A 12,500-nucleotide genomic window follows, 5' to 3' on the forward strand; every position below is an offset into this window, starting at 1 on the left:
TTATTTATATAAAGTAAAATTTTCTTCATTTATGCACAAGGAATATGAAAAGATCAATCAAGAAGAATGACATTACTGACGCAGCACTAAAAGAGGCAGTCATTGACTGTTTTTTATCTAAAATCCTTAAACTGCATAGCACAGAGCTTAGGTCAATGTTAGGGCACATTACCATCTACCTTAATCTTTATAACACTAGTTGCTTTTTTGTGGCTTTTAGTCTAGTGGTATGACACTCGCCTTCGGATTGAAAGGTCCAAGGTTTGAGTCCCACTCTGAGCATTCCTTATAACAAAAAAGGTTCAATACAATTTGTTGATACTATTTAGAAAAAAGAAACTTACATGATTTTTAAAAGTTTGGATTAAAACAGATGTTTTTATCCCAACTAGTCCCTGAGCCATTCCAACTCTTTATCTTAGAATAATAAATGGTTGGCCAACATAATATACTTCTTTATACCAAAGTTTTATCCAGAGTTAAAGAAAGATTATGAACCAAAAATAATTAAGCTAAGAAGCTAGAGCCTTCTTCTGTAAAACAAACAAGGGGAGTTAACTCTTTAATGCAACTTTAGCTTTTCTCAAATTAAAAAAAGCAAATAGGGTAAATGATGTATTAGGAAAAAAAGCTAACCAGTGCCTCCAGCCCACTGGTTCCCTCCTACATGCGCCTCATTGGCTGGGTCTTCCTTGCCATGCTTTGGTTCCATTGTCTCATGGTCACTTCTGCCACTTTCACGCTCCTCAGTCAACTAAAAAAAAGGACATATTATTAGTTTGACTTTACCATATTGTGTGTTTATGGATGGGCTTGTGACTGGTTTAAAACTCAATAAATTTGGGCTGCGACAATGATTCAGAACAATCTTAATCATTTACTACTTGTAGGTCATACTAAATAAAAAAAAAGAATAAAAATTTGTGGAGGCAAGATTGAAACCCATGTCAAAATGGATGCAAAAAGAGATCAGCTTGTATGTCTGGTCATCCAGTCTTCTTCTTGATATCGTAAAACCAACTAAGTCTAACCAACTAACCAACTATATATATATATATATATATATATATATATATATATATATATATATATATATATATATATATATATAATATATATATATATATATATATATATACACATATATATATATATATATTATTTTAATATTTATCACAATATTGGAGTCAGTCTACATCGATGTTTCAGGCCTTTTCAGCCATCGTCAGGACTGTGTGTTACATGAGTTTGTTCAACAAGCAACAACACACAACAAACAAAACTTATATATATATATATATAGGTGATGATGATGATGATGATGATGATGATGATGATATGACAGAATAAATGTGTGTAGTTTGAGAGCGTATGTCAATCATGAAGACAATAATTAATAGCAAAATCAAATAATGCAAATGCTGCTTCATTGGACAACCATTTCTGCATGACATATCTATTCCAATTATTCAGCTGTAACTGTAGCAGCAAACAGGATGCACCATAAAAAGAGCATGAGGAAAACAACAGCAAAGATGACAATCAACGCAAGATGGTATTAAGATGAGATTGGAATCCGACTCCCAGGTTTGAATTTAATTTAGTATTGACCTATTGGTATTACTGTAAGGCCATTAAATACTTGATACAAATTGTTATTTTGGACCTAGCTCCAATTTTGAAATAAATAGTCATTATAAGCGAATCTCATTGCATTCCTCTGTAGCCTTTCAATAGTTTTCAAAATGATTTCAGGATGTAGATCTCAAACCAAGCAACCTTAAGAGTACTTTGGGTTTAACAAATAGTTAATAAAATTACTCTTTCGCAGATTTTGGGCAGCTAAATCTGCTTCTTTTGAAAAGCTAAGAGCACATTTGCTGTTTCACGTAGATTAGTTCTCGCTGAAGATTCAATCTGTAATCAATCATAACTTCTGTGTATTTTACATTGAGAATTTATCAGAATGTTAAGTGATTCTTGTTGGTTTAGATTTAATCATGAATTTTTTACACCTGACTTTTAACTGGGATTCCAGTAAGTTATTTTTTAAAACTAAAAAAAAATTATGAATGAAAAGAAATTAGACAACCTTCATCCTCCCACCAAATCCAAGCATCAGTAACACACTTTATAGTCACCTGGAACAACTACAAAAGACGTCTAACTTCTACGTCATGGCACAAGACCGAAGGGCTAGAGCTCAGCCAGGTGGTCGCTGGTTCGGATAAGTAAGTAAGTAAGTAACACAACCTTCATCAGGCTTTATATCACCAACCTGCAATGGACGACCATCCTCATAGCCCAGCATATTCCTCCATTCTTTCAAGGATGTCTCTAGCTTGGTGGTCGTGGTTTCCCAGAACCTTACACTGCCCCCTATATCAACGGACACGAGCCCATCATTGGATAATGGCGAGATGAAGACATTGCAATCAGCAGCGTTAAACAGCCACGAAGCATATGGAGATATCTGCTTGGGGCTATTTAAAGATGGAGATAGAAAAAAATGGTAATACATGATTGCTGGTGGGCTAAGATCACTTCAAATTGTTAACTTCGATTAACAATTTCAGAGACAAGAAAGAGACATAAAATTTACCAAATTAGATAAACTTATATCAACTCTTTGTTATCATGTTCTAAAACAATACTTTGACAGCCAGATATACGGATAGGTCTTAATGTTCTTTGTATAAATGGTCAACTTCACATATATATGCGCATGTTTTCAAAACTCAATTTGTGGATGTCAGAAGCCTATAAAAATGGTGGAATGTCTAAATGTATTGTGTCTTGAACAAATTGAATTTGTAGTTTTTGTCTTAAAAAGCATTGCAAGCTTCTAAAAAAAAAAAGTCAACGAAATATATATATATTGGCTCATCGAGAAAATTAATTTGTACATATTTTTCAGTACTTTTATTACAGCGATTTTGTATTAGAAACAAGCACAAATACATAAATAAATTTTATTTCATTCGTGTCTCCTATAAAATATTAATTTAAATGCCTCAGGATCAATGTATTGTCTGTAATTTGAAAACCTCTGATGCGGGTCATTGCCTCTTAAACTTTCATGTGGAACAACACGTGATCTCCCGCCAGTCTGCTTCTCTTGAATTTCTGTTATCACCAGCCATTCTTCTATCCCTTCTTTCATATCTTCTTGCTGATCTTCCTCATCCTCTTCTTCATATTTAGCCCTTTGTTATTTTTCAATAATGTTGCTGAAGGCCTACGTATGGTCAGTATTATTATATGGCTGCAAAAGCTGGACAATTACAGAGGACATTAGAAAGAAACTGGAGGCAGCAGAAATGTGGTTTCTTAGAAGGATGTTAAGAATCTCATGGACAGAGAAGAAAACTAATGAAGAAGTATTAGAGCAAGCTGAAACTAAAAGGCTATTAATTCGTAAAATAAGAAAAAGACAAATGCAATTTTTAGGACACCTTCTTCTTCTTCTTCTTCGTTCCTCTGATGGACATCTATGGCTGCAGTCCGATATCTGCTATGAAGTCTGTGGTCCGCTTTAGGTCCTCAGCCTCACCATAGAGCTTTGTGTTGAGTGTTGTAGGGGTGACCCAGTGGTTCGAACGTTGCACGTTGTATAATGGGCAATCCATAAGCACATGTAAAGTGGTTTCATGGTCGGTTCCACATGGGCAATAAGGGTTGTTCCAATACCTAGCTTTGTAAACATATGTCCTCTTAGTCTATTGTGTCCTGTTCGGAGGCGGAATAGAGTGACTTGGCTACTTCGCTGAATGGCATGGATTGGATCCTGCTTGTTGTGTTCTAGGTGTGTGTCATTCCTTTCTTTGTCTATTTTTAGCTTTATTATTTTCTTTTGCTGATGGTAAGTGATTGACGACTTCGGTTGTTCCTTCTGGGCTCCTTCTTTGGCCAGTTGATCGGCAATTTCATTTCCATATATACCTTCATGACTTGGAATCCACTGCAGCACAATTTTTCCTGTTTTATCAGATAAGCCCTCAAGGGCCTCCACAGTGTGTGCGGCTTCAGAGTCCTGGTAATTTTCAATAGACCGGAGAGCATCATCAGAGTCTGTCAAGTAAACCACATTTTTCCCGTATATTCTGTGATCTCTGGATAGTTCTTTTGTTGCATTGAGGATGGCTTTTTCTTCAGTTTTAGTACTTGTGCACATTGAACCCACTGATACAGATATTTTTGTTTCTGTTTTATCTGTCCAGTGTATGAGTGCACGAGCACCTCCATTCATGAGGGGACAGGAAACTGAGCCATCTGTATAAACTCTTATCCAGTTGGTCATTGGGTATTTTTTATCGATCATCTTTAGGGTTTGAGCATTGTCATTATTGCTTCGAATGTTTTTCTTGTTGATGGTTATGGATTTTTGTTTCTTTTTCCACGGTGGTGGTTTGAGATTTGGGACATTGATTTGGGCAATATCTTCCTTTGGTGTCACTTTATATTCGCTCTCTAGTTTTTGTCCCAAGGCGATGAAGTTTTCCCTTTTGAGTCGATTCTCTTTCTTTTCCATTGTACTTGGATGCAGTGGTTGGGATTCCATGAATTTTATCTTTGAGAATTGTGTCACTATTTTTAAATTTCGTTGTTCTTGAGAGGTTTTATTCCTGTGTGGGTTTCCATCTTGTGAATTGGTGTTGTTTTCATTGCTCCAGTGATCACGCGTAGGCATTGGTTTTGGACTTTTTCAACCTTTTGAAATTGAGCCTGTGAGCACGTTCCCCATGCCGATATGGCATAGTCTATTGCAGGTCTTACATATCCAAGATATGTCTTCTTCAGGACGTTTGAGTTTGCTCCCCATTGCGTTCCAGCAAGTTTTCGGAGAAGCTGCATTCTCTTGTACCCTTTCTGTTGACTTTCATCTATTTGATGTTTCCAAGTGAGTCGAGGGTCAAATTTCACTCCTAGATACTTAGGCATAAGGTCTTCTCTCAGAATCTTTCCATCTAAAGTTAATCGCATAGATTGCTTTTTGGTTGATAAGCTGAATGTTGTGTATGTGGTTTTATCAGCATTTACTCTCATACCCCAGTCTTTTGTCCATTTGCTCAAAGCATCAAGAGTCATCTGTATCCTGGCCTTTGCAGTACCAATATTTCTTTCAGTGCATATCAGTGCAAGGTCATCTGCATACATGGCTGCTTTTACTCCTCTGCATTTGGTTTCGCAGATGTCATTGATAAAAACGACAAAGAGGGTTGGTGAGAGAACCCCGCCTTGTGGTACTCCATTTGTCATGTTCGTTAGCTTGCTTTTAGAGTTTTGAGATTGGACTCTTGCTTTTCGATTTGTGAGGTAATCTTTAATCCATGCAAACATGTTGTGTGAAACGTTGGCTTTCTTAAGTTTGAGAAGTAGTCCTTTTGTCCAGACTTTGTCAAATGCCTTTTCCATATCCACCCAAACTGTGACTGTGTGTTTTTTTTCTTGGTAACCATTTTCGATCAGCTGCGAGATGTATGTTATCTGGTCCTCTGTGCAGCGAAATTGTCTGAAACCAGCCTGTTCATCTGATATCAACTTATTGCTTTCTAAATACCATTGGAGACGGCGATTAACAATTCTCTCCATCAGTTTACCCAAGCAGCTTGTCAAACTTATTGGTCGGTAGCTTTCGGGTTTATTTTTTGGCTTGCCATCCTTCTTAATTGGTATCATGGTTGCCTGTTTCCATTTGAGTGGAAGTTTACCCTGTTTCCAACTTGCATTGAACAGTTGTTTCATTTTCCTCTTTGTGAGGGTTCCTAGGTGTTTCAACATGTCATTAGTAACATCATCTGGACCTGGTGATTTGTTCGTTTTTAGAGATTTCAAGACAATTTCTACTTCTTCTTTTTTAATCGAACTGAACATGACATCATCTGTGGATTCTTTGGGTGTATCCTTGTGTTTTCTCAATTCTTTATGGACTTCTCGTTTTCGTTCTTTTCTAATCTGTATACTCCCAACACTTGAGTACTGCTTCATAAAACAGTTTGCTGCTTGTTTTTTGTTGAGAATCCTCCCCTGATCATCTTCTACTGATGGTGCAGCATATCTGTTTTCTTGTCCACTTAGAGCTTTGGTTAGGTTCCATAACTTTCTTCCGTCTCTGTCGTAGTCAAGTTGTCTGGTTTTTTCATGCCATGCTTCCTGTTTTGCTTTTATTGTTTCTTTCCTGAGAGTTTTTCAGCCTCTTTGTAAATTTCCATATTCCATCATTTGGCTCTCTCTCTGCTTTTTTTCTGTGTTCAGTGACTTGGCTGTTGAGACTTCCTAATTTTTCAGTCCATCCTGGACAGTAGTCCTTTCTTGATCCTCTGGGGATTGATTCTTTTGCAGCTTTCATGATTGATTTTGTGAAAGCTTTGGCTGATTTTTCTACATTCCTTGTTTTACAGTTTATCTCTTTTGTATAACTATCAGTCAACTTTGAAAACAGAGTCCAGTCTGCTTTTTTATAATTCCATCTCGGAGGTGGTGCCTTTCTGTCTTTTGCATATTCTTCAGTTATTTCAACCAGAATGGGACGATGATCACTTCCTGCTAGTTGTTCCTTTATCTGTTTACTGACTTTTCCGGTGAGATCTTCAGATATGAGAGTTAGGTCTGGGGTTGATGTTGTCTTCCATGCTCTTGAGAAGTATGTATCTGGGTCATCTTCATTTCTGACAATTTGAAGCTTACTGTCTGTAAGCCAATTTTCAAGGGTTTCACCTTTTCTGTCTAAGTCATTGTATCCCCAGCTTGGGGAGTGGCTATTGAAGTCTCCCACAACAATGAACTGTTCTTCTTCACTTCTTATGTTTTCAATTGGCAGATTCTCTGATGGTGGGCTGTAACAGTTATATATTGTGTATTGCAATTTGTTTTTGGTAATTTTTACAGCCAATATTTCAACAGATTCATCTGTCGTTATTTCATTTGTCGCTATGTCATTTCTGACGAAGATGATTACTCCACCTTTGTTCCGTTCTTTTCTGTCTTTCCTAAAATGTTGATATCCCCTTATTGAACACCTAATGTTTTCTGTGAGGTGTGTCTCCTGTATGCAGGCAATATCTATCTTCTCATCCTGAAGAAACTTGGAGAGGGCAGTCTTTTTATGTTGTATCCCTTCTGCATTCCATTGTAGCAATTTGATAGTTCCAGTAGTCCGTAACCTTGCATCTCCTACCCTGGTTCCACAGTAGGAGGGCAAGGTACCACCAGATCGCTTGGGTGAACCCTGTTTATCAGGGCTCGACGCTAGGTCCGTCCGGCGGGAATCCCCAGACTTCGCGCCATATCGTCCGACAGTTTTGTTGTCCATCATGGTGAGGAGGATGCGTGTCACATTAATTTTTGGGTTGGTTTCCCTCTCCAGACTATTTGCGCCTTTCGGCTCTGCGACTCCGACTTCAGCGGTTCTTTATTCTCTGGATGTGATTCCATAGCCTTTCATCTTCCCAGATCCACAAGGCAGTGGTGGTTTGAAGTTGGAGTTTTCCTTCTCCTAGACAGACTGCTTTCCAAGGCTATGAGCTCTGTCCACCCATTAATGGTGTCTAGGCTGGGAGTCCAGGAGGGTATCTTTGTAGAGTGACAGTTTCCCTTCACCCCACCAGCGTCATGGGGCTAGCACAGCTTATTGCGTGAACTAGGGCAATCTGGCCACGGCGGTTGATTCCTCCCTTCATCCGTCACCTCAGACACATAGAAACTCGTGTCATCAGCCGGTTAGAAAGTTCCTTTCGGAATACTCCAACCGTTGCCCAGGAGGCGGGCGGGGAAGAATGCCCCTACGTGGACCCTGACACGAGCTGGAATGGGTTGCGGATCAGTACTGATCAAAATAATCCAATCCTGCCTCCCTTAGGACACCTAAATCGACATAAATGTATTGAACATCTTGCTCTCACAGGAAAGATAGAAGGTAAAAAGAGTAAAGGTAGACCAAGAAAAGCATATCTGAATAGTTTGAACAGCTGGGTGAGAAAGAAAGAGAAGAGTAATATTAGTTTTCTGAGGTTATCTGATCAGAGAGATGAATGGCGTATCATGATCACCGATGTCTGGCACAGACTTGGTACTTGAAGAAGAAGTTGCTAATTTTATTCCAGTTCTTACCAACTATACTTGCAGATTTTATTGATATTAAAGGCAGGTGTAATGTCCTTTATAGATGGTATCCGCAATTATTCCTGTCCTTTCCATGATACATTAGCCAGGACAACACTCTGGTTCCACGGAAAAGATGGCTTTAGAACAACTGTCTATTGTGATATTTTGTATATGAAATGAATTCAACTCACGCTGGCATGGGGATATATCTCAACTTGTGCTGGGCTATGTCTGAGACCTCCAGGAATCCACTGTATTCTGACTTGGGAGCATCTAGTAGACACAGAGAACATCGTTAAAAACTGTTGAATTCATTTAAAGTAAGAGTTAAATCAGAAAGTTGGCATAGGATATAAATATAATAGTGACAGACCAAATCCAAAAAAAATATATTATAATAAAGAGATCTTAGGTTAGATTCTATCCTCAGCAGGTTAATTCTCCTCTAATTTTTGGGACACATTATCGTTCTAGTATTTTAATCATTTTACAAAAATTGGGTGCAAGCATTTGTATTTGTTTTTTTGTTGTTTTTTTTACTTACGGTACAATTTTGACAGTTAAGCTCTGAGGTGGACAGACTTGGCCAAACATAGTCAATGCTAAACTAACACACACACACACACACACACACACGCTCTCTCTCATGATGATGATAGATATATTAAACCATGAGTATGTGTGCGTAAGAGAGTGTATGCTTAAGTGTAAGAATGAGGGAGGAAGGAAGAGATAGAGAGGGAGAGAGAGAGAGAGAGGGAGAGAGAGGGAGAGAGAGAGAGAGAGAGAGAGAGAGAGAGAGAGAGAGAGAGAGAGAGAGAGAGAGAGAGAGAGAGAGAGAGGATATGACTTACTATCAGGTTTTCCTTCCTGTGGTACTTGCCAAGACGGCAGAGCTCGGATGACCTGCCCAGACTCGGGCAGGTAAGACATGGTACGTTCCTTGTTTAGGGAGGCTGGTTTGGCCTTAAGGCCAAAGATGGGGTCTGGCTGATTGTTGATGGACGTCTCTGGGAGGGGCTGCCGAGGGGAGGCGTAGATGTCTACGTCACTCTGTGGAAGAAATTGATCCAATAGGGTGAAACGTTTGACAATAATGAGGCTGATCAATTATTATGATAATGGTGATGATTAATGATAATAATAATGAGGGTGTTGAATGATAAAGATTATAATGATGATGATGATGACAATGATGACGATGCTGCTGCTATTGCTGCTGCTGCTGTTGATGTGATGATGATGATGATGTAGATGATGATGATGATGATGATCATGATGTAGCTGAGTATGATGATGATGATGATGATGAGGAGGAGGAGGAGGAAGAGGAAGAGGAGAGGAAGATGATGATGTTGGTGATGATAATGAGAAAAAAATAACAACTAACCAGTTCAGGAAAACCAGTATAGATGGAGGCATAAGTATTGCTGGTTGCAGCCACTCGATTTGGACTACTCATTTTAACATCTAAGGCCTCACTCAGTCGTTTGTCACTGAGCCCAGAGGTTCCAATATGCATCAGGGAGTCCGATTCATATCCTAGTAGAATGGGAATAAATAGGTATGTCACAAAATCACACATTCTATAACAATAGAAACTGGAACTGATTAACAGGAATGGATAGTTTATAAATGAAATCCAATACTAGAAATAATTTGTTTTCATGCTGTTATGATCAAGTAATAATCACAAGCAAATCGACCGGCATCAGTCCCTGACATTGTCAATGGGTTTGTTATGTTTTTTTATTCTGCTCCCTCTGTCCATTATGCAGTAACTGGGTAGATGGGTCTGTTAGATCTGGTTGGAAGTACTTTTGATGGTATGATTTCCTTTTGGTTTCATGAATTTTTTTCTCTCTCTTTCCTCCTCTTTTTTATGGTGTCATGAAATGCAAATTATTGGGCAAAAGCCTATAGATAAATAAATTTAAGTTGAAATTAAATCCTATCTTTTTTTATATTTTAAACCCAAAAAACAAGAACTATTATATAGAGCAAAATCTACGCAATGTGCTTTAAGTGCTGTATAAGGAGTTCCAAGCCAACAGCAACATATAACATGTAGGATTAGATACAACACTAGCAAGGCTCCATTATAATTTTTTTTCTTTTTTTTAACAGAAATATCTAACAATATTAACAGCCCGGTAATCATTTGGTATGATGAGAGAATGTGAGTGAAGAGCCATTCTCAAGGACTAAACTTTGCGCCATCAAAATTGGACTCTTTAGCCATGGTTTTGAGTCATCCCGTCAGGACTTGAACTTGAGACTGGGCAGTTAAAGGGTTAAAATAGTTTCCTATTATTGTTTTCATACCATCTGTCTCTGAGATTGGTGAGATTGTGAATTCATCTTCAGATTTCCTGTTGAGTACAAATTTTCTGAAAAGAAAATGAGAATGGGAAATCGTTTGGTTTTATTTAGATTAAAAATATTTAGAGCATTCACATGTGAAAAAAAATACATAAGAATGACATTTTAAATTACGATGATTCAACACAATAACAAAAATTAATACAATTATCAAAATTATTTCATTCATGATGAACCAGTCTGAGCCACAAATAGTAAAGATTTCACAAACATTTCAAAGAATAGTAAAATGCATGTTTGTGGTTCTTGCTATCTATCACTACTTTTATTCCATTGTAGATCTAATCTACTGATTTAATGGACAACGTGCATATATCATAAAGTCACTGCACTGAGCATTCCATATAATTCAAATTACCTATATGAAAAAATTCTCCCACAATTCATTTGGGCACCAGACCCAACTAACACTAACACTTATAATATATCAAATAGCTCACTTGTTAGTGTCTGCCTCAGTGACAACCCAAGAGGTTGAGTGGATAGGATGACAAGCCTGTACTTTGAAGGGAAGGGACAGTGAGTGGCTTAGACCTTCTAGAACATTCAACACTTCCATCTCAGACCTAGATAGGGTTGGGGTTCAAATAACAATAAATATAAAACATATACAAAACTCAAAAGTAAGGGGCCACAATCAATCCTTTCCATCGGCTATTCACATGTGAGATAAATTATCATCAGAAACACTTGAAACAACAGTTGTTGAAAATTTCGTGAGCAGTGTGGTACACTTAAATCTTTAGCATGATATTACATGCAAAAATACAGAGGAGGTGATTTATAGAAGGAGAAAGATGAGGAGGAGGAGGAGGAGGAGGAGGAGGAGGAGGAGAAGGAGGAGAAGAAGAAGAAGAAGAAGAAGAAGAAGAAGAAGAAGAAGAAGAAGAAGAAGAAGAAGAAGAAGAAGAAGAAGAAGAAGAAGAAGAAGAAGAAGAACAAGAACAAGAAGAACAAGAAAAAGAAGAAGAAGAAGAAGAAGACTTTTGAGATAACAATTTAAAGAGTGAACCATTTTAGACAAGTTTTCGTCTCGATATCAGTTGTGACTACTTAACCTCATTGTGAGAGAACAGATAGACACAAGAATACCTAATTGTTTCTATATGTGTGCCACAGTGCAACCATTTCATTATCATTTCAATTTTACTATTGACATGCTATTGACACATTTTCTATAGCGAAAAAACTAAATGCTGCGCTAAAAAAATAAATTCAATTTTCTTCCACTTTGTATTGACAGTGGAAAAAAAAAAGACATGTTTATCGTGAGAAATCTGAATATAATTATTCATTTAGAGTGAATACAGGCATAGAATTGGACATTGATATTAACTTTATTAATATTCTCTCTCTCTCTCTCTCTCTCTCTCTCTCTCTCTCTCTCTCTCTCTCTCTCTCTCTCTCTCTCTCTCTCTCTCTCTCATTCCCTCTCTCTTGCACACTCTCTCTTGCACGCACTCTCTCTCTCTCTCTCTCTCAACACACACTCTCTCTCACTCGTTCCCTCTCTTACACAAATACACTCTCTCTCTCTCTCTCTCTTTCTCTTTTTCTCTCTCTCCCTCATACGCACACACACACAGACACAGACACTTACACACTCTCTCTCTCTCTCTCTCTCTCTCTCTCTCTCTCTCTCTCTCTCTCTCTCTCTCTCTCTCTCTCCCTCTCTCGCAATCCATCTATTTATCTATATATCTTCATCTCTATCTATCCATCCAACCATCCATCAGTTAGCATTAGGAAGCATATTCTCAAGCCTGGAGTGTTATCATAGCAACAAATCAACAAAAATGAAATATAAAACCATTTCACACGATAAAAAAAATCAAGCCACTTTTCAAAGTAAGCAGCTTTTCACCTGTGATTTTAATAGACATGAGAGATAATTACACTTGAGCTAAGTTCTACCTTTCTTTAAAGAGACAATGATGTTATGCTAAAAAGGGAAAATGATGATGATGATGATAATGAAAACATTCGAGTTCATGGCTCTATTATGGTACCAACCC

The 12,500-nt window shown here is 37.8% G+C and overlaps 1 protein-coding gene across 1 annotated transcript in view; it reads right to left on the reverse strand.

Moving 5' to 3' along the window:
- LOC144968994 (von Willebrand factor A domain-containing protein 8-like) overlaps positions 1–12,500 on the reverse strand; it is a 60,970-nt gene that overhangs the window by 14,357 nt on the left and 34,113 nt on the right. The window contains exons 31-38 of the mRNA XM_078907931.1: positions 12,499–12,500; positions 10,926–11,051; positions 10,429–10,493; positions 9,494–9,645; positions 8,958–9,156; positions 8,295–8,376; positions 2,279–2,483; positions 637–754 (exon numbers count right to left, since the gene is read on the reverse strand). The exon at positions 12,499–12,500 is cut by the window's right edge and continues 69 nt beyond it. Of these exons, the coding sequence (XP_078764057.1) occupies positions 637–754; positions 2,279–2,483; positions 8,295–8,376; positions 8,958–9,156; positions 9,494–9,645; positions 10,429–10,493; positions 10,926–11,051; positions 12,499–12,500 (949 nt within the window). The remainder of the gene's footprint in view (positions 1–636; positions 755–2,278; positions 2,484–8,294; positions 8,377–8,957; positions 9,157–9,493; positions 9,646–10,428; positions 10,494–10,925; positions 11,052–12,498) is intronic.

The sequence above is a fragment of the Berghia stephanieae genome, chromosome 1, assembly GCF_034508935.2.
Source record: "Berghia stephanieae isolate SIO BIC M18660-M18661 chromosome 1, UCSD_Bste_1.3, whole genome shotgun sequence".
NCBI classification, from domain to species: domain Eukaryota; kingdom Metazoa; phylum Mollusca; class Gastropoda; order Nudibranchia; family Aeolidiidae; genus Berghia; species Berghia stephanieae.